The sequence below is a fragment of the Pongo abelii genome, chromosome 1 (genome assembly GCF_028885655.2).
Source record: "Pongo abelii isolate AG06213 chromosome 1, NHGRI_mPonAbe1-v2.0_pri, whole genome shotgun sequence".
In the NCBI taxonomy this organism is placed as follows: Eukaryota; Metazoa; Chordata; class Mammalia; order Primates; family Hominidae; genus Pongo; species Pongo abelii.
Genome location: NC_071985.2, coordinates 212,289,395 through 212,310,545, shown reverse-complemented (window position 1 = coordinate 212,310,545; position 21,151 = coordinate 212,289,395). Strand labels below are relative to the sequence as shown.

Sequence of the window (21,151 nt, the reverse complement as noted above, 5' to 3'; positions counted from 1 at the left end):
AGGGAGGCATCATGTCAAGGGAGGGAGTGGCAGAGCGGGGACCTGCTGCTCCTCCCTGCTCCTGGTGAGAAGCGGTTCATCCGTCCACCCCTGTCCTCCAGCCACCATGGGGAGACGAGGTCCCTGTGAGTGCCGAGGGACGTGGATGGGGTGGCCAGTCAGAGGCGGGAGAGGATGGAGGAGAGAGATTGGGGAAAACTCCAACGTGGCCCGAGGCTCAGTGGGGCTTGCTTTGTTTTTTTTTTGAGACAGTCTCACTCTGCCACCCAGGCTGGAGTGCAGTGGTTCAATCTCAGCTCACTGCAATCTCTGCCTCCTGGGTTCCAGTGATTATTGTGCCTCAGCCTCCAGAGTAGCTTGGATTACAGGCACATGCCGCCACGCCTAGCTGATTTCTGTGTTTTTTTTTTAGTAGAGATGGGGTCTCACCATGTTGGCCAGGATGGTCTTGAACTCCTGACCTCAAGTGATCTGCCTGCCTCGGCCTCCCAAAGTGCTGGGATTACAGGTGTGAGTCACCGTGCCTGGCTTATTTTCAACACTGGCTAAGAGCCCCTGACCCTGAGTAACAGATGCCTAGGAAGAGGCAGATGGAGCCAGCCAACCTAGGATCACAAGACATGCCCAGGCCACCCAGGTCTCTGCCTCTTCCATCTCTGCCTGGGAGTGCCCAAGGCAGGAGGCAATGAGGAGGATTTTGGACATTAGTTGGAGAGAAGGGACTGATTCAACGCCCCCTGACTGCAGTTGGACTGGAGAAGTCTCTGGAGTGGTGGAGAAATGTCCACTCTCTGCTAAACCTAATAGGAACGCCAAGAGCGGGACAACTTCCACGAGCAGGGCACCTCACTACACACTTCACACAGTCTTCCCAATCACCACAGGAGGGTGGAACCATCACGCTCCTTTTACAGACAAGACATGGGGGCCTGGAGAAATGACAGCGCTTGCTAAACTTCATATAATCGGCAGGTGGCAGAGCAAGGATTTGAATCCAGATCCATCTGTCTCCAAAGCTAAGACCCTTAGAAGTGAAGGATGCAGAAAGCAAAGGCAGTGGGGCCTGGAAGATGATTGGCCCAGTCTGAAGGAGACCAAGGAACCTGTACCAGGCAGTGGTGCAATCATAATCATAGTTCACTGTAGCCTCAAACTCATGGGCTCAAGTGAGCCTCCCACCTCAGCCTCCCAAGTAGCTAGGACTATTAAAATTTTGCCACCACACTTGGCTAAATTTTTACTTTCTTAGTAGATACATTTTATTTTATTTTATTTTTTGAGATGGAGTCTCGCTCTGTCACCCAGGCTGGACTGCAGTGGTGCAATCTCAGCTCACTGGAACCTCCGCCTCCCAGATTCAAACGATTTTCCTGCCTCAGCCTCCTGAGTAGCTGGGATTACAGGCACCCGCCACCATGCCCGGGTAATTTTTTTATTTTTAGTAGAGACAGGGTTTCGCCATGTTGGCTAGGCTGATCTCGAACTCCTGACCTCAGGTGATCCACCTGCCTTGGCCTCCCACAGCGCTGGGATTACAGGCATGAGCCATCATGCCCAGCCTAATTTTTTTTTTTTAGTAGAGATGGAGGTCTTGCTATGTTGCCCAGGCTGGTCTCAAACTACCACCCTCAAGCAATCCTCCTCTTAAAGCATGGAGATTACAGGCATGAACCATCATGCCCGGCTGGAATTCGTACCTTGATCATCGAAAGCATGAGTCAGCTCATGGCCCACGACGACACCAATGCCACCAAAGTTTAAGGCTCTGGAGGGAAGGACACAAAGGTGGAGGTGATGCTTTGAGAGGAGGGCCTCACTCTTGTCCAGATATGTGACCCTCACTTCCTGGGCTTAGAGATATAGCAAAATTCCACAGGGCTCTGTGTTGATAAGGGTGTGGTCATGGCCTGAGTCTCCAGCGAGGCCCCTGAAGCCAGACGGAGGCTGGGCACAGTCTGTGTGGTCAGCTGTGCCCACTGGGCACCACACACTGTGCTAGATGCTCTACAGACTGAACCGTCCTCTTCAGTCATTGCAAAAGAGTTAGCAATGGTCACCATTGACCAGCTCTATTCATGAGTAGACCAAGGCTGGGAATGGGTCAATTGCTTTGCCCAAGGACCACACAATCATCCAATAGCAGACCTGGGATTCAAACTGAGACAGCAGCCTTAACCCTCCCCACTCCCCAGCTCTGACTGTGTTGTAACATTGTCAGAGGGGCGTTTCCCCGAGGTAGGGCTCTTGATTCCATGAGATGCTCCCAATACCCCACTTGGCAGGGCTTCCAGATCTCACTGGAGGGAAGGAAAGTGGGTGAGGATGTTGCTTCCTCTGCAACATCTCTGACATCCCAAGCCACCTGGACACCTGGGGCAAAGATCACATGGTGAGACTGGCTTAGGTCGTATGGGCCTCAGGGCTGGGCTGGGGGTCCACTGAGGGCTGGGGAAAAGAATTGGGATAGGGGCCCCAGAGGCAGCCTACTTGGGTGAGGAGCGCGTGTAGAATGGTGCCTGCAGGATCCCGGCCGGAAACACAATCTCATTCTTGGTGGGCGAGTAGTAGGCGTTCACCATGGGTGGGGTCATGCTCCACCTGCAAGCAACACACATGCGGGAGGTCTCAGCATAGGGTGGGAGGCAGGTGGGGAGAGCCCGCCTGGAGTGCTGCTTGGGGATCCGGATCAAGGGCATTAAAAATGCAGACTCTCCTTGACCCCAGGCCCAAGTGCACACAAGTACAAGGACATCTACAGAAGGACTGTTTGTTTGTTTTGAGACAGGGTCTCGTTCTGTCGCCTAGGCTGGAGTGCAGTCGTGTGATCATGGCTGACTGCAGCCTCAACTTCTGAGCCTCAAGCCATCCTCCTGCCTCGGACTCCCAAAGTGCTGGGATTACAGGCGTGAGCCACTGTGCCCAGGTGTAGGACTGTTTTTTAGGAGAAAACTAGAAAACACCTGACTGTCTATAAATAAGGAATCAGTTAATTAATGATGTCACATCACACGGTGGAATACTGAGGTTCTTACAAAGAGCAGGAAGAGCCATTAGATTTTGAAATGTCAGCGCACAGTGGCTCACGCTTGTAATCCCAGGACTTTGGGAGGCTGAGGTGGGCGGATTACTTGAGGCCAGGAGTTCAAGACCAGCCTGGCCAACATGGCAAAACCCTGTCTCTACTAAAAATACAAAAAAATTAGCCAGGTGTGGTGGCGCACACTTGTAATCCCAGCTACGTGGGTGGCTGAGGCACGAGAATTGCTTAAACCCGGGAAGTGGAGATTGCAGTGAGCTGAGATTGTGCCACTGCACTCCAGCCTGGGTGACAGAGCAAGGCTGTCTCAAAAAAAAAAAAAAAAAAAAAAAGAAAAAGATTTTGAAAAGTTACCACTGAAGAGTATCTATTAGCAGTTTTCAAAGCGTGGTCTGTAGACACCTGGAGGGGAGGGTCCTCAAGACCCTTTTAAGGGATCCATGAAATTGAAACGATTTTATTTATTTATTTATTTATTTATTGAGACAGAGTTTCATTCTTGTCACCCAGGCTGGAGTGTAGTGGCGCGATCTTAGCTCATTGCAACCTCCGCCTCCCGGGTTCAAGCGATTCTCCTGCTTCAGCCTCCCAAGTAGGTGAGATTACAGGCGCCTGCCACCATGTCTGGCAATTTTTTGTATCTTTAGTAGAGATGGGGTTTCACCATGTTGGTGAACTCAGGTGATCCACCTGCCTTGGCCTCGCAAAGTGCTGGGATTACAGGCGTGAGCGATCACACCCGGCCAAAATCAAAACTATTTTCATAATAATATTAAGATGTGATTTCCCTTTTCCATCGTGTCACTTGCATGGATGGTGCAAAAGCAACAGTAGGTAAAACTGCTGGAGCCTGATATGAATCAAGGAAGGTTCTGGTGGTCACTGAGCCCCGAGTTCCTCATTAGCATGGGCTCACAGCCAAAATAAAAAAGCCAATCTGCCATTTTCACTTAGAACATCCTTGATGAAGTAGCTTGCTTTATGTATGTATGTATTTATTTATTTATTTTGAGGCAGAGTCTCACTTTGTCGCCCAGGCTGGAGTGCAGTGGTGTGACCTTGGCTCATTGCAACCTACACCTCTCAGGTTCAAGTGATTCTCCTGCCTTAGCCACCTGAGTAGCTGGGATTACAAGTGTGCACCACCACCCACGGTTAATTTTTTATATTTTTAGCAGAGACAGGATTTCGTCATGTTGGCCAGGCTGGTCTTGAACTCCTGGCCTCAAGTAACCCGCCCACCTTGGCCTCCCAAAGTGTTGAGATTACAGGCATGAGCCACTGCGCCCAGTCATAATGATTAATTTCATTACATCTCAACCCCTGAATACAAGATTTTTTTTTTTTTTTTTTAAGCGACAAGATCTTGTTGTGACAACCATGTTAGAGTGCAGTGGCATGATCATGGCTCCCTACAGCCTCGAACTCCTGGGCTCAAGCTATCCTCCCACCTCAGCCTCTCAAGTAGCTGGGACTACAAGCACTCGTGACCATGCCTGGCTAATTTTTTTTTTTTTTAAATGTTATAGAGGTGGAGTCTTGCTGTGTTGCCCAGGCTGGTTTTGAATTCCTCAAGCGATCCTCCCACCTCAGCCTCCTGCAGTGCTGGGATTGCAGGTGTGAGCCACCACACCTGGCAGAAGACTTTTTAATATTCCATGTGACCAGTGGGAAATCCACATATAAAGCATTCTGCTTCTTTCATGGAACCCTGTTGGTACTTTTAGGATGACTGGTAAAGTATGGAATTTCAGACTTGGATATCTGGCAGAGATTTTCTTTAAAATGAATAAAGTGAGCTTATCACCTCAAGGAAAACAACTCAAGCCATCTGTTGCCAATGATAAAAATATGAGATTTTAAAAAATGTTGAAGTTTCAGGCTAAAATTAAAATTTTGAAAAACTTACATTGGCCACCACAAGTTTGACACCTTTACCAATAATAATTAAATGCTTTTCTCATGAGGTCAGCAGTGATATTAACAAATGTGGATTTTTTTGCTATTGTATAGTGGAAGTATCACCATTTGGAAGATCTGTAAAACTCAGTGAACCATTGTTTTCCAAATGACTAATGCATGATGTTACAAAATCACGCCTGGGTAAAAGATCCATTCAAAGTGCAGGACAGACCAATGGAATTTAGTGTAACAGAGTATGAAAAGTTCATGAGGGCTGGGCATGGTGGCTCATGCCTGTAATCCTAGCACCTTGGGAGGCCGAGGTGGGAGGATTGCTTGAGCCCAAGAGTTCGAGACCAGCCTGGGCAAAAAAAATTACAAAAATTCCAGCCTGGGTGACAGGGTGAAACCTGTCTCTACAAAAAATACAAACATTAGCCAGGTGTGGTGGTGTGCACCTGTAGTCCCAGCTACTCAAGTAGCTGAGGTGGGAGGATCACCTGAGCCTGGGAAGGTTGAGGCTGCAGTGAGCTGAGATTATGCCACTGCACTCTGGCCTGGGTGATACAGTGAAAAAAGAAAAAAGAAAAAAATAAAGTTCATGGATGTGGTTTCAGATTCCATATTGCAAATAACTTTTAAAAAATTATCACTTTTCGAGTTTTGGTGTAGTATCAGAAGAACGTGCACAAGTACCAGAAAAGACTATTAAAATATTCCTCATCCCTCCCTTTCCCAACTAAATTCCTATGTGAGGCAAGAATTCTCTTTTTTTTGAAACAAAGTCTTGTTCTGTCACCCAGGCTGGAGGGCAATTGGAGTGCAGTGGTGTGATCTCGGCTCACTGCAACCTCTGCCTCCGGGGTTCAAGCAATTCTCTGCCTCAGCCACCTGAGTAGCTGGAATTACAGGCACCCGCCACCACGTCTGGCTAATTTTTTGTATTTTTAGTAGAGATGGGGTTTTACCATCTTGGCCATGCTTGTCTTGAACTCCTGACCTCGTGATCCACCCGCCTCAGCCTCCCAAAGTGCTGGGATTACAGGCGTGAGCCATCGCGCCTGGCCAAGAATTCTTTCTATATATCAAAACAACATATGGTAACAGACTGACTGCAGAATCAGATATGAGAATCCAGTTGTCTTTGATTAAGCCAGACATAAAGAAATTTGCAAAAAGTAAAATGATACCTCTCTTCTCATTAATTTTTTGAAAATAGTTATTTTCCATAAAATTTTAAAAAAATCAGGGCCAGCGCAGTGGCAATGGCACCATCTTGGATCACCGCAACCTCTGCTTCCCGGGTTCAAGCAATTCTCCTGCCTCAGCCTCCTGAGTAACTGAGATTACAAGCATGTGCCACCACGCCTGGCTAATTTTGTATTTTTAGTAGAGATGGGGTTTCTCCATGTTGGTCAGGCTGGTCTTGAACTCCCGACCTCAGGTGATCCACCTGCCTTGGCTTCCCAAAGTGCTGGGATTACAGACGTGAGCCACCGTGCCCAGCAATAATTTTTTTAAGAGTGTAGAAGGATCCCAAGACCAAAAGAGGTTTTGAAAGTAACGGTATATAGTCATGAGGTATTTGGCATTTCAATGACTTCCCTGGTACAGAGGGGAAGGGTGAGTAAGGAGTGCAGTGAGATGGATACCACGTTTCCTCTAAGAGCCTAGACAGTCACTCTGCCTCCTCCAGGTGGGCCCCACAGCCATGGGAAGATACTGAGAACTTTATTTATTTTGAGATGGAGTCTCACTCTGTTGCCCAGGCTGGAGTGCAGTGGCGCAATCTCTGTTCACTGCAACCTCTGCCTCCCGGGTTCAAGCGATTCTCCTGCCTCAGGCTCCCAAGTAGCTGGGATTACAGGTATCTACCACCATGCCTGGCTAATTTTTGTATATTTAGTAGAGACAGGATTTCACCACGTTGGCCAGATTGGTCTTGAACTCCTGACCTCAGGTGATCTACCCACCTTGGCCTACCAAAGTACTGGGATTACCGGTGTGAGCCCCCATACCTGGCCAAGAACTTTATTTATGCATTTATTTATTTTAGAGACAGGGTCTTGCTCTGTAGCCCGGGCTGGAGTGCAGTGGTACAACTGTAGCTCACCGCAACCTCAACCTCCTGGGCTCAAGCGCATGCTACCACGTCCAGCTAATTTTTAAAATTTTTTGTAGAGATGGGGTTTCACCATGTTGCCCAGGCTGGTCTCAAACCCCTGGGCTCAAGAGATCCTCCCACCTTGGCCTCTCAAAGCGTTCGAATTACAGGCGTGGGCCGCTGTACCTGGCCATATGGAGGAATTTAAGACATCATATTTATATTCAAATAATCATAACTACTTCAATGGGTAGGCAAGGAAATTTAAATAAAAAAATTCAAGCTAAGTTAAAACACTTCAGATAAACTGGCAACAGAGCCTATGCCACGTTCTGAAGGTAAAAGCCCACCTTCTTGTACATAGCGGGGTGTCCTGGTTGGAGGCTGGAAATGAAGGAAATAGAGATGTTTGAACCCCTATAGTCCACCAGGGGGCACCAGAGGCAAAGAGAAGTTGATTGCACCCTTCCCTGAGATTTATTCCAAATGTTTGCACTGAGGAATGGAAGGACCTTGGACTGAAGACTAGAACTGGGCTGACTACATCTAATTTTTTTGAGGAGACAGTTTTTTTTGTTTTTGTTTTTGTTTTTTTTTCAGGCAGGGTCTCACTCTGTTGCCCAGGCTGGAGTACAGTGGCATGATCTTGGCTCACTGCAGCCTCGACCTCCTGGGCTCGAGTGATCCTCCCATCTCTGCCTCCCCAGTAGCTGGGACTACAGGTTCGTGCCACCACGACCAGCTAATTTTTAAAATTTTTTGTAGAGACCACATATCCCTATGTCGCCCAACCTGGTCTTGAAGTCTTAGGTTCAAGTGATCTGCCCACCTCGGCCTCCCAGAGTGCTGGGATTGCAGGCATGAGCTACTACTGTGATTGGCCTGAGGAGACAGGAATAAAAAGGACAAAGACCAGGTCTCATTCTAGGTTATCCTGATTTAAGGTCAGGAAGCTATATATATTTTTTTCTTTTTTGAGATGGAGTCTTGCTCTGTCACCCAGACTGGAGTGCAGTGGCACGATCTCGGCTCACTGCAACCTCCGCCTCCCGGGTTCAAGCAATTCTCGTGCCTCAGCTACTCACTCCTGTGTAGCTGGGACTATAGGTGTGCGCCACCACACCCGGTTAATTTTTGTATTTTTAGTAGAGACAGGGTTTTGCCACGTTGACCATGGCTGGTCTCAAACTCCTGGGTTCAGGTGATCCACCTGTCTTGGCCTCCCAAAGTGCTGGGATTATAGGCGTGAGCCACCACGCCTGGCCAGGAAGCTGTATCTTTGAAAAAGTTCCCCAGGGCTCTGATGTGCAGTGAGCTTTGGGAAGCACAGCTGTCAAGCCCATCCAGAACCTTCCCCAGGCCTCTGTGGGCACCCTGAGACCCCACCAGTCGTGGTAGTGAGGAACTATGGGAAAGCTGCTCTTGCTGGGGCCTCCTTGGGGTCTGGCGCTCCCCAGAGGTCCTCACATTTGACTGCCATGAGGACCCAAGAACCAGCTCCTCCCATCCTATTCTGCGGATAATGAAATGAAGGCTCCAAATCCCAAAGCAGTGGAGCGGAGACAAGGTGCCAGATCGGCTCTGCTCCAGAGGCCAGGCTCACCCTGCCAACAGGCTGGGCAGGCTCAAGCCCATCCCAGCTCCTAGCTGGGCCACACTTCTTTTGCCCTTGGTTTCTTCATCTGAAAAGTGGGATAACAAGGGCATCCACTCTTCAGACGGCTCTCGTGATAGCTGATCGGGTGCACAGTAAGGGTGCAATGAAGGCCAGTGCGTCCCAAGGCTTGCCCACAGGCAGGGAGCTGGCGCCTTCCCGGCAGGGCCTGGGGGAACTCACTGATCTCTGTTGGGGGCTTTCCTGAGCTGGTCGGCAGTGACCCTCCATGAGAAGTTGAAAAACCGCATGGCATTTTCAAAGTAGAGGTCTGGAACTGCGGTGTACTAGAAAAGAAGTGGAGTCACAATCACAGTGTGCCCTCAGTGACACGCATCTTCCAAGACAGGAAGCCAAGGGCTGTCATAGTTAAGGGATTAATCTGCAGGCTGGAGACTGGAATGCAGGGCTTGGGGCTGAAGGGTCAGCTCTTCTCTTGGCCTTTACCCTGGGGCACCAGATGGAATGACACCGTTGCAGGATGTGCCTACAGCAGTGCCTGGGCCCAGGCAAGAAATATCTCCCATGTTGTCCAATAGAACCTCCTGTGATGATGGACGTTCTATGCTCTATGCCTGCGCTGTCCAGTATGGCAGACTACTAAGCATTTCTTTCTTCTTTTTTTTTTTTGAGACGGGAGTCTTGATCTATCATCCAGGCTGGAGTGCAATGGCACGATCTTGGCTCACTGCAACCTCCACCTCCTGGTTTAAGTGATTCTCGTGCCTCAGCCTCCCTGAGTAGCTGGGATTACAGGCGCATGCCACCAAGCCCGGCTAATTTTTGTATTTTTAGTAAAGACGGGGTTTTACCACGTTGGCCAGGCTGGTTTCAAACTCCTGACCTCAGGTGATCAGCCCACCTTGGCGTCCCAAAGTGCTGGGATTACAGGCGTGAGCTACCACGCCTGGCCACTAATAAGCATTTCAAATGTGGCGAGTGTGGCTTTTAAATTTAATTTAAACTAATTTAAGTTTTAATTATTTAAATAGCCACCTGTGGCTAGTAGCTACCATACTAGATCTCATAAGTAAAGTAGAAATCTATCTGAACTGTCAAGGGCATCACTGTACACCCTTTTCACTACTCGGCCCAGCTTTCTAGCTTTTTTTCTGCTTTTTTGAGACAGGGTCTTGCTCTGTCGCCCACGCTGGAGTGCAGTGGTGCAATCACAGCTTGCTGCAGCCTTGTCTTCTTGAGCATAAGTGATCTTCCCATCTCAGCCTCCCATGTAGCTGGGACTATAGGCACATGCCAACATGCTCAGCTAATTTTTAATTTTTTTGTAGAGATGAGGTCTCACTATGTTGCCCGGGCTGGTCTTAAACTCCTGAGCTCAAGCGATCACCCCCACCTCGTCCACCCAAAGTGTTGGCATTATAAGCATGAGCCACTGCGCCTGGCTCAGCTCTTGACAGGTGCAAAATTCTCCCTGGCTCTGGTAAAACGCTGGAGCCTCAGGGACAGGACATGGATCCTGGGCTCTGCCCGGGATGCCTCCAGAGACCCAGGGATCTTGTGTCATGACACCCTGGAGCATCTTAAATGATTCCCAAGGAAAAGGCTGCAGAATGAGTCCCATGATCTCAGAAGGAGTTTTTATAGTCTTAGGTTCTAAATATAACCATGACGAGAGGTTATTAGATTTTTAAATGCCCGAATTCAGGCTGGGCATGGTGGCTCATGAATATGAGCCAGCCTGGGAGGCAGAGGTTGCAGTGAGCTGAGATAGCACCACTACACTCCAGTCTGGGCAACAGAATGAGACCCTGTCTCAAAAAAAATTTTTTTTTTAATGCCTGAATTCAAGTATTTCAATCACAAGAAGATGTAAAACTTTATAATTTGAGGCAGAAGCACAATCCACCTAACGGAGTGATTTGCCAAAAGTTCTAACAAGCAGGGATGTATCAACTACCTCCGCTGCCCAAACCAAGCTTAAAAATGCACCTGGGTTTACGCTGCTCCTTTCCCATTAGCATTTCAAAGTCAAAATCAGAGGTCCGGGTTTCTGGGGAGGTGGAGGAGGGCCACGGGGACGGGAGGTAACTGGAAGCACGACCAGGGATGGAGGAGGTGGTGTGGGGGTTTTTCCACTTCATACCTCACCCCTGATGTCTGAGGGCCACCAATTCTCTCTGCACCTTCTGGGGTCTGTTTCCTCCATTATTTCCCACACATTAAATGGAGCTGACCACTTCCAGGGGGCACACAGCACGGGTTCTGTACTGACCGGTGGGCACTGCCTGACTGATGGTGCCTATGGGGAGGCGGGGCCTCCAGCTGACCCAGGAGCTAAATTAAGGAGAAGAGGAGGCTTCCTCATGCCTGACCCGTCCCCAAACGCCACACCACATCATCCCTGTGTGTTTTGACAACTATGCTGCCTCTAGCACCCCATCTGGACCCAGCCCTGCTTCGGCCCTTTTCTAAGGGGGCATTTAGGAACGCAAGGGGGCAGGGCAGCAGCTACTCACGTCATTAAACACTTTGTCCAGCTCCTTGGGATCCATGATGAAGTTGGGGTATCCTATCATGTTGTAGATGGCATCGGCCTGGACAGGACAGACAGAGGAAGTGAGTGCCCAGCAACACCGACCAGGCCAGCCTGAGCAACTCGGGTGCTGGGCTCACAGTCTGGGCCAAGGGGAACCAGAGCCAGGCCCTGCCTGCCTTGGCCTTTCATGTCTTTTTCTGGAAAGGTTTCCCCCTTGCCAAACTTCTACTTATCCCTTAGGTCTCTGTTTAAATGTCACTTTCCCAAGGGAAGTCTTCCCTGACTCCCACCCCACTGGAGGGTGCCAGAGCCTTCCCGACCCACGGGATGTGCTGCGTCTTCCTGCACCTTTTCCCCGTACACTCAGCGAGGTTTGTCTTCTACAGACGTCCAAGTGACCATGTGCTTGAGGCCTACCCCGAATCCTGCTAGGCCTAGACCACTCACCCGCTGAAGGCGAGACAGCATCCAGGCTGTGCTGCCGGATAGAACTGGCCTCTCCAGTGCGGTGGCTCACGCCTGTAATGCCAGCGCTTTGGGAGGCCAAGGCAGGTGGATCACCTGAGGTCGGGAGTTTGAGACCAACCTGACCAACATGGAGAAAACCCGTCTCTACTAAAAATACAAAATTAGCTGGGCGTGGTGGCGCACGCCTGTAATCCCAGCTACTCGGAAGGCTGAGGTGGGAGAATCGCTTGAACCCAGGAGGCAGAGGTTGCAGTGAGCCAAGATCGCGCCATAGCACTCCAGCCTGGGTAACAAGAACGAAACTCTGCCTCAAAAAACAAACAAACAAACAAAAAAAAACGGCCTCTCCTTCCCCCACCCTCCTCTATCTGTGTTGGATGCCGCAGCACCCACTCCAAGTGCCTGGCCAGCCTCACCTTTTCCTTGGCTGATTTTCGGGTTTCCTCATCCATCCATTTCAGGGTGCTCAGGCTTTCCTCAAATGCCTTCTTGATCTCCAGGATTATTTCGGTGGCCTGAGGAGATACACATCACAGCAGTAAGGTCTGGGCACTGGTCTCATGTAAATGCAACGGGCACCCCGTGCAGAAGAATGATGCAGGGTCAGAGATTAAACTCAATTTTCCAAGCATCAGGCTGGGTGAGAAGGGGAGCCACAGCTGTGCTTCCAAACCACGCTCCTAACGTGAACACCCTGCAGGGCAGGACTGGCCTTCCACACACAAGGCTCCATGCTCCAATAAGCTTAGGACGAGCTTCGGGAAAGTTGGAAAAGTCTCTGCTGTGGGACTTTTCAGAGCCTTTAATGTGGTAATAGGCACTGCGATTCTTCCAGAGAGGGGAGAAGACACAGCCTCTCCCAGCCTTATTGCCTTATTCGACCACAGCATTCCTTTTTGATGGAGCGGGCTTTAAGATCTAGAGTACTCATGTTCCGAGGAGCAGCTTCGGAAATACCATGCTCAGGCTGGAGATGGACAGGTGCTCTCGAGGGTGACAATGTCATGAGCAGACGAGCTCAAAGATGGAAGGTTGAGAAGGTTCTAGAGAAGGGGAAGGCAGAGCTATGCGGCAACAAGAGCAGAAGGGCTAGCAGACCCCAGCTCAGACCCTGCCCAGCTGCTCACAGGGCAGTCACTGTAATGGATTTGAATTGCGGTTGGCTCACCTCCGGCTGCAGATGACAGCTACATAATGAATACTATTTGTCATCAAGATTGTAACAATAAAATGACCACTCCCATTGGCTGAACCCTTATTTTGTGCCGGTGCTCAGTGTGTGGCATCTCATTTAATCTCTCTCTGTGGGAGGAATGCCCCCGTCTCCATATTGCAGATGATGTAAGAACCGTCCCAGGCCACCCGGCCAGCGGTGAGGCCAGGATCTGAGCTTAGGCCGGGCTCTCTCCACGGCGCTCTGCCATGGCACTCCTCTGCCTGTCTAGAACAAACCTGTCACCCACAGAATAAGAAAAATATCACCCTCTGGGCCAGAGCTGCTCTGCCAACATTCTCTCTGGGTCCTTTGCAGCCCTTGGAGGTGGGGATGGCTGTCACAGCCTTGCAGGCTGCTGGGAGGCTCACGTGAGCTCGTGCAGATAAGGGCCTGGCACTGAAGAGCTGCCCTCGTGAGACTCCCATTACCCAGGGCTCGAGGAAGTGGGGCCTCTGCATTGAGGCTGTGGCCCTAAGGTCTCCTGCCCGGGAGCAGGAAAGGCCCAGGGTGGGGGAGTGGGAACTGGCAGGTCTGCGCAGGCCACACAAGTGTGACCTCACAGCCTGTGTCCACGGGGAAGGCACTTACTATGCTCTTGCTGTCCTCGGCGAAGGTTGCTTTGACGAACATGGGGCCCAACGCAAAGCCCAGGTTGTTTTCTGTGTCACTCACGCAAAACTTCCAGCGAGGAAGACAGGTCTGGAAAACATAAATCGGGGGGCTCACTGGGCCCCAGCCCTTTGTTTCCCAACCCCTTTCTTGCTGGGAGGTAGCACCATGTGGGGCCCACGCTTTGTTCTGGAAGTTCAGGGAGAGCTTTCCGACCCAGTAAAGTTATTTTAGTCACCAGACCAACAGGCCACTGATACCCTCACTCCCACCCCCTGCCATTTCCTGAATGCCAGGCTCTGTGCTGGGACTTCACAAATAGTGTCCTGTTGAGCCATTCAATGACCCTCGGGGCTTAAAAGCCATTTGACAGATGGGGAAACACACTCGGCACAGAGCAGCTGCTGGCCCAGGGTGCCCCACAAGTGACAAGTATTGCTGGAATGAGAACTGAGATGTGCCTGACTCCACATCCTATGCTACCTACCTACCCCCAGCTCATCCTGCCTCCTGGGGAGACCAGGAGTCCTGGAGGCAAAGAGCGGTGGGGAGTGACTGGTCTACCCTGAGTCACAGAAAAAACTTCCCCAGGGCCAGGGCTCCAATGCCATTGAAGATCTCCTCAAATGAGAACATTACAGCAACACGGCAGGACTGTTTTCTTTTTTTGGCAGGGTCTCGCTCTGTCACCTAGGCTGGAGTGCAGTGGTGCGATCACACAGCTCACTGTAGCCTCGACCTCCCATGCTCAAGTGATCTTCCCACCTTAGCCTCCCGAGTAGCTGAGACAACAGGTGCAGGCCACTATGCCTAGCTAATTTTTTCTATTTAAAATTTTTTTTTTTTGGTAGAGACATCGTCCCACTATGTTTCCTAGGCTGGTCTAGAACTCTTGGGCTCAAGTGATCCTCCTGCCTTGACTTCCCAGAGTGCTGAGATTACAGGCGTGAACCACCATGCCCGGCTCACTGCAGGATTGCAATACCTTGATTCTTTCTTGGTCTCGCCTACAAGCCCCAACAGTCCATATGACACCTCTGTGCAAACTGGAAATAGGCGTCTGTGGGCTGCAACCTCCTGGGCATGGCCCAGGGATGCGTGCTAGGCTAATGTCAGCCCCAGTCACTGCCCGGCCAGGCATCCCTCCGTGGACAGTATATATGACCACATGTGGTGGCCCTGCTCATATAAATCCCTCGTGCGACAGAGGAAGCAATGTCCTCTTAACCCCAAAGAACAGGTGGTTAACAACCACCCACGCTCAGGGCAGCCTGATTCATAATGGCCCTCAACTGACAACAGCCCAAATGCCCATCAGCAGGCAGACGGATCAACAAAATGTGGTATTTTTATACAGCAACATACTACTTGGCAACAAAAAGGAATGAACTAGCTACTGATATATACGACAGCATGGATGAATTCCACAGACTCAAGCTGAGCAAAAGCAGCCAGGCACATCATGTATAATTCCATCTGCGCCTAGCTGTACCAGCCTTGGGGGCTGGGGGTTGACGGGAAAGGGGCATGAGGGTACCTGCTGCTCAGAGGGCGCTGGACAAATGGATGATGGGAATGTTCTCTATCTTTCTAAATTTTTTTATACATTTTTTTCTTTCTTTTTTTTTTTTTTTTTTTTTTTAGCACGCTATGCCCAAGGCAGAAGGGGATATTCTCTATCTTGACTGTTACATGGGAGACTTCACTGGTCAGACTCATTGAGGCCAAGTGTGGTGGCTCATGCCTGTAATCCCAGTACTTCGGGAGGCCGAGGCGAGTGGATCACTTGAGGTCAGGAGTTCAGGACCAGCCTGGCCAACATGGTGAAACCCCGTTTCTACCAAAAATACAAAAATTAGCCAGGCATGGTGGCACGTGCCTGTAATCCCAGCTACTCGGAAGGCTGAGGCAGGAGAATAGCTGGAACCTGGGAGGCGGAGGTTGCAGTGAGCCAAGATCAAGCCACTGCACTCCAGCCTGGGTGACAGAGCGAGACTGTCTCAATTGAAAACAAAAACAAAGAACAAACAAACAAAAAAGGCCGGGACGGTGGCTCACACCTGTAATCCCAGCACTTTGGGTGGCTGAGGTGGGTGGATCCCCTGAGGTCAGGAGTTCGAGGCCACCCTGGCCAACACGGTGAAACCCCGTCTCTACTAAAAATACAAAAATTAGCCAGGTGTGGTGGTAGGCACCTGTAACCCCAGCTACTCGGGAGGCTGAGGCACAAGAATCGCTTGAACCCTGGGGATGGAGGTTGCAGTGAGCTGAGATCACACCACAAGCACTCCAGCCTGGGTGACAGAGTGAGACTGTCTCAAAACCAAACCAAACCAAAAACTCACTGAACTGTATACTTAATGTACACTGCATTTTTTATTGTATGTAAATTATGCTTTAGCTACAAAAATTTATTCTAGGCAAGAAAGAAGGAAGGAAGGAAGGGCCACTCTTCTCGTCTCACCATGTTTTTTTAGTTTTCCCAACTACGTGTCCATTTGGATGCCTTGCCCTCAGCCTCTTCCTCCCTCCCCCGCCTGCCCTCCCTCGGCTGAGAAGCCCAAAGCTGGACACACGGTCTGTGTCTGGCCGAGGCCAACCACACAGGAGGTCAGGACTAGAGGAACTCTAATTTGAAGCTCCGTGGAGGCTCCAGGCTGTGAGGGCTGAATCACAGATAGACTTTCTTATGCGTCGTCTTCTCCGGAGATTCTCTGGATAAACCCATTCCTTCACACCAGCTTTCATTCATTTACGCATCCAGTGTTCTGTGAGCAGTTGCCCTGCATCCTGACTGTGCTAGGTCTTTGGAAGCTAGAGATGAATCAACAGTGAGCCTGCACTCCTGGGTCTCAACTGAAATGCCTAGAACATCCAGTGAGAGAAACAGACATGTAATTGCACCATCCACAGCAGTAATCACAGTGAAGTGAAGCAGTGGAGTGAGTGCTTACTGTGTGCCGGGCCCTACTGCATATACTGCTCACAGTAAGATTCTCCTGCCTCAGCCTCTCAAGTAGCTGGGATTACAGATGCCCACCAGTACGCCCGGTAATTTTTGTATTTTTAGTAGACACAGGGTTTCGCCATGTTGGCCAGTCTGGTCTCGAACTCCTGACATCAGGTGATCTGCCCACCTCAGTCTCCCAAAGTGCAGGATTATAGGTGTGAGCCACCACGCCCAGCCTCTTTGTTTCTTTTTGTAGATAAAAAGTGTGGCACAGAGAAGTTAAATCACTTGGCCAAAGGGATCACCCAGGGAGTAAGTGGTTGAAGTGGATTTTTTTTTTTTTTTTTGAGATGCGGTCTTGCTCTGTCTTCCAGGCTGGAGTGCAGTGGTGCGATACCAGCTCACTGCAACCTCTGCATCCTAGGTTCAAGCAATTCTCCTGCCTCAGCCTCCCATGTAGCTGGGATTAGAGGTGTGTGCCACTACACCTGGCTATTTTTTGTAGTTTTAGTAGAGGCGGGCTTTCGCCATGTTGGCCAGGGTGGTCTTGAACTCCTGGCCTCAGGTGATCCACCAGCTTTGGCCTCCCAAAAGTGCTGGGATTACAGGCATGAGCCACCACACCCGGCCTGAGGTGGAATTTGAACTCAGAAAGTCCGGCTCCAATGTCTTCCTTCAAAGAGGCCACGCTCTCTGCCTACAGGTCACGAAGTCCTGGAAGTACTACAGGATGGTGAGAAAAATCTCCAAAAGGAGCAAGGGTCAGATCAATCTGACCGGTCAGGAAGCCTGCATCTTGGAGGTGATCTATGAGTCAGGTCTGGGAAGATGAAGAGCAGCCACGCAGCCTCCTCCACCTTGACCTGGCTGCAATTTTTTTTTTTAACCTCTTCCTCACTGTAATACAAGGAGCACTCAGCAAGGGGTTCCTTCCTCCCTGCTGGAAGTCTCAAGTCACAAATGGGTGATAGCTGATGAGAAACAGCTGCGTGCAGTGCTTGAGCAGTCAGAACACACTTCACAGGGATCCCCCCGTGTAATCTTAGGCGGCCCTTGGATATGCAAGGCAGGGATCTGTTACCCCTTTTTACAGATGGGAGATTGAGCCCCTGCCCCAGTGAAGCAATCTGCCTAAGGCGTGGTTAGAAGAAACAATTCAAACTTGGATCTTCTGACTCCAAATTCCATGCTGTTTCCTCACAGCAGGCTCCCTCCCTGCCAGGATGAACAAACGCACACACCACACTGCTTCCCATGTTCTACACATTTTCCCGAATGGAGGCCATTCACAAAGGTCCTGTGAGGTGAGGTCAGGAGTGATTTCCAATGGCAGATTTAAAAAACTGAGGCTCAGAGAGGTATAAGCACTACCCAAGGTCACACAGCTAGGAGGTGGCTTTGAGTTGGGCTGAACACAAGCAGGAGGGACCTGGCCTGGGCCCAGACTCCGTCACAGTGGGGGAGTGGGGAGGGCTGGAGATTAAGAAACAGGCGAGCAGCAGCCTTCACCCAACAGCCCTGGGGTATCCAGAGACCCCTGCTCAGACCCTCCCACTTCAGGGTTCCCACCTGCCCTTGCCTCTCTTGAGGCCTCCCTGTACCCCACTTGCTCCAAGTGCCACAGTCAAGCAGCACCCTGTGCTTTGAAGGTGGCCCAGGGAAGCTCACTCCATAACTGACTAATTAATTTTTTAAAAAGCGATGGGGTCTCGCTCTGTTGCTCAGACTGGAGTGCAGTGGTGCAGTCAGTGATAGCTCGCTGCAGCCTTAAACTCCTGGGCTCAAGCAGTCCTCCTGCCTCAGCCTCCAGGGTAGCTGGGACTACAGGCATGCACCAGTGCGCCTGGCTCAGAACTTTTTTATCTTGCAAATCTGAAACTCTATACTCATTAAACAGTAATTCCTCATTCCTCTTCCTCCATATCAGCCCTTGGCAACCACAGAGAAGCTTGACCTTAACTTTTGGTTCCTGCAGAGCAGAGGCTGAGTGGTACAGAGCTCAGGGCTATGGAATCAGGTATGCTGAGTTTGAGAGCCTCCTCTCCACTTATAAGCGACTTTGAACAAGTCCCTTTCCCTCACTGAGCCTCGATTTGCTCATCTGTAAAATGGAAGAGGATAATAGCTGTTGTAGGAATTTATAATGCCTATAAAAGGTAGATATCCAATAATGGTATCTTTGGTTATTATTATCATTATGGTAAGTGAGCAGCTGAAAGTGCCTCAAAGTTGTAAACATCAGATCTGGGATTTTCATTCAAGCTTGCTGCTTTCTTTTTTCTTAAAATAAACACATAAATATTAAAAAAAAAATAGAGACAGGATCTTGCTATGTTTTCCAGGCTGGGCTCATGTGATCCACCTGTCTCGGCCTCTCAAAGTGTTGGCATTACAGGCGTGAGCCACCACACCAGGCCCTTGCTGCTTTCTTGCTGGGTGACTAAGAAAGTCCCTTCACCTCCCTGACCTCAGTTTCCTCAGGGAGGAACCTGGGAAGGTGAGAGATGATGTGGGTGTATGTTCCACATACAGAACCATCTTTGGAACCATCATCCTGGGTCCTGATCAAATCTCTCTGTAGAAAGTCCCCTGGGAGGCCAAGTTCTGCAGGGAACAGAATCCTGGCTTTAGCCACATCTCTAACCCAGGGCCAGTCCAAGGGAGAAGCAGGAGGAGCAGGAAGGCGAGTTGGCTGGGCAGGGCAGCCAACCCACTGCTCCCGCTTTGTCTTCCCCAGGGCAGCATGGCTCTTGTGGCCAAGGTCTGGTGGTGCTCTTGGAAGCGCCTCTGGTTAGAAATACGGCTTGTTCCCAGCTACCCTCTCCCTCAGTCCCCTTCCTGCCAGAGGTAGGTTTGCATGGGGATGGGAGAGAGGACATGTAGGATGCATTCCAGGGCTCGAAGCAGGAGCCCACATCCTGCCATTCTCTGTCAATCCTCATCTGGACTGGACTCTCGGAAGGGCTGCAGGAGTGGGGTCCAGCTGGAGTCAGCTCTGTCTGCTCTCTGGAGAGGATTGTTGGGGTCTTGCTAGCTGCTGTCTGGGTTGGGGAAGGTGTGCCAGGTAAGCTTGGCACACCAGCCTCTACTGCTCTGTAGCTGGGGCCTCTTCCGGCCGCTCTCTGGGGCCCGAGCGTGATGTATCCCATCAGCACATAGGAGAACTGGTCAGTTCCTATCACCTCCCTCAGCCAGTGTGGGCTCTTGGGGTACAAACCCCAGTTCACCTGTCTCAGTATTCCCATACTGGGCTCAGAGCCTGGCACGCGGTGGCAGGAGTTCAATGAGTAACCATTAGTCTGCTGCATGAGTGAGAGCGTGACAGCCACTTCCTTGGGGAGAAGGTGGAAGTGGCTGTGGAACTTTCCACTGGGGGTAGGTTCCCCTGTGGGAGGGCAGGGAAGGTCCCTGAAGCCTCTGGAAGAATGGACCCTCAGGGGTCCTGGCGGGGGCATTTAACGGCAGGTAGAGCCCACCTGGCCTGGGGTTTCCCAGACTACAAACTGGGAGGAAAATAATAACACTGAACGGTCGCGTGGTGCTTCTAAGAACCAGGCGCTGTTCTGTGTTTTACGTTTCTGGGGAGGAAGTAATACTATTGGGAGTCCTCTGTGCAAAGTGGGGATAATAACAGTACCCACCGCACAGGCATTGTGAGGATCACCAGTTGTTCAAGGAGAGCATCTATCATCACTACTGGCAACTACTTTTTGCTATAAATTGGCTGAGTGGCTAGGACTCCTCTTTACCCTTTACTTGGCATAATCACTCCTTCCGGAAGCTTCTGCCCACCCCCAGCTGGCTGAGGTCCCTTCCTGTGCTCCCACAGACACCTCAGCATAAAGTAGGCACTCAGTCCATATTCAGGCATACACAGTAGCAGACTCACCTTCTTGGTCCCGTACATGACTTCCATGAACTTCTCATCGGCGTCCTGAAAGCGCTGGTCGAGGAAGGAGCTTGTTTTCCGCACCAGGTTCCAGATCATGTAGTTGTTGAGCAGGCTGTGGGGAGAGGAGGCCAGAGAGGCTCAGGGACACCTAGGCAGGGAGCGTAGCAGCCCTTCCCCCGCTGGCCCCTAGAGGGCTCTCCAACTTGGCCTGTGACCCCAGGTCCCTTCCAGCCTGCCGGGGCTTGGTGAGTTACTGCTCCCTAAGCACGTACAATGTAAGCTCTTCAAGGGAAAAGCCTGGGTCTTCTACCATAGGAAACGCCTCAGTGTTTAGTGCGATCACTTGTATACCACGGGCGCTCAATAAATGCTTGTTGCCTAGCTGCTCTGTGTCTGGAAGCTATGCAGCCCCAGCATGGAGACCCACCCCCATGGTGTATGCTACAGGGCTGGGATGGAGAGGTGGCTACCACTTCTACAGCTCGGAGGTGCCCCAGCCAGAAGGCCAGAGAGGCTAACAATAGGAGGGGAAGGAAAAGAAGCTCAGCCCAGCCAGGCCAAGGTTTCCATGATGACAGCTCCTACTGCCCCACCTGCAGGGCACAGGGAACCTATCTATAGCTGTTGCCACCATTGCCAAGAAGTCACCTCGAGACTGTAGTGAACATCTAATCTCTAATCAGAATCAACCAACACATCTGACAACGAGAAGGAGGAAGTAAAGAACTGTATTTGTCCACGACGGAGTACTACGCAACCATAAAAAATGATGTTTGCAGAGGTTTTGAGATGACAAGGGGGAAAATGTTCAGGATACAGGTC

General features: G+C 50.5%; 1 protein-coding gene across 4 annotated transcripts in view; it reads right to left on the bottom strand.

Annotated features, from left to right (window-relative positions):
- ECE1 (endothelin converting enzyme 1) overlaps positions 1-21,151 on the bottom strand; it is a 128,598-nt gene that overhangs the window by 8,216 nt on the left and 99,231 nt on the right. For all 4 annotated transcript variants that reach the window (XM_024250734.3, XM_063719634.1, XM_024250728.3 and 1 more), the window contains exons 10-16: positions 20,327-20,441; positions 13,467-13,577; positions 12,079-12,177; positions 11,175-11,252; positions 8,881-8,984; positions 2,488-2,598; positions 1,698-1,765 (exon numbers count right to left, since the gene is read on the bottom strand). In XM_024250734.3, the coding sequence (XP_024106502.1) occupies positions 1,698-1,765; positions 2,488-2,598; positions 8,881-8,984; positions 11,175-11,252; positions 12,079-12,177; positions 13,467-13,577; positions 20,327-20,441 (686 nt within the window). The remainder of the gene's footprint in view (positions 1-1,697; positions 1,766-2,487; positions 2,599-8,880; positions 8,985-11,174; positions 11,253-12,078; positions 12,178-13,466; positions 13,578-20,326; positions 20,442-21,151) is intronic.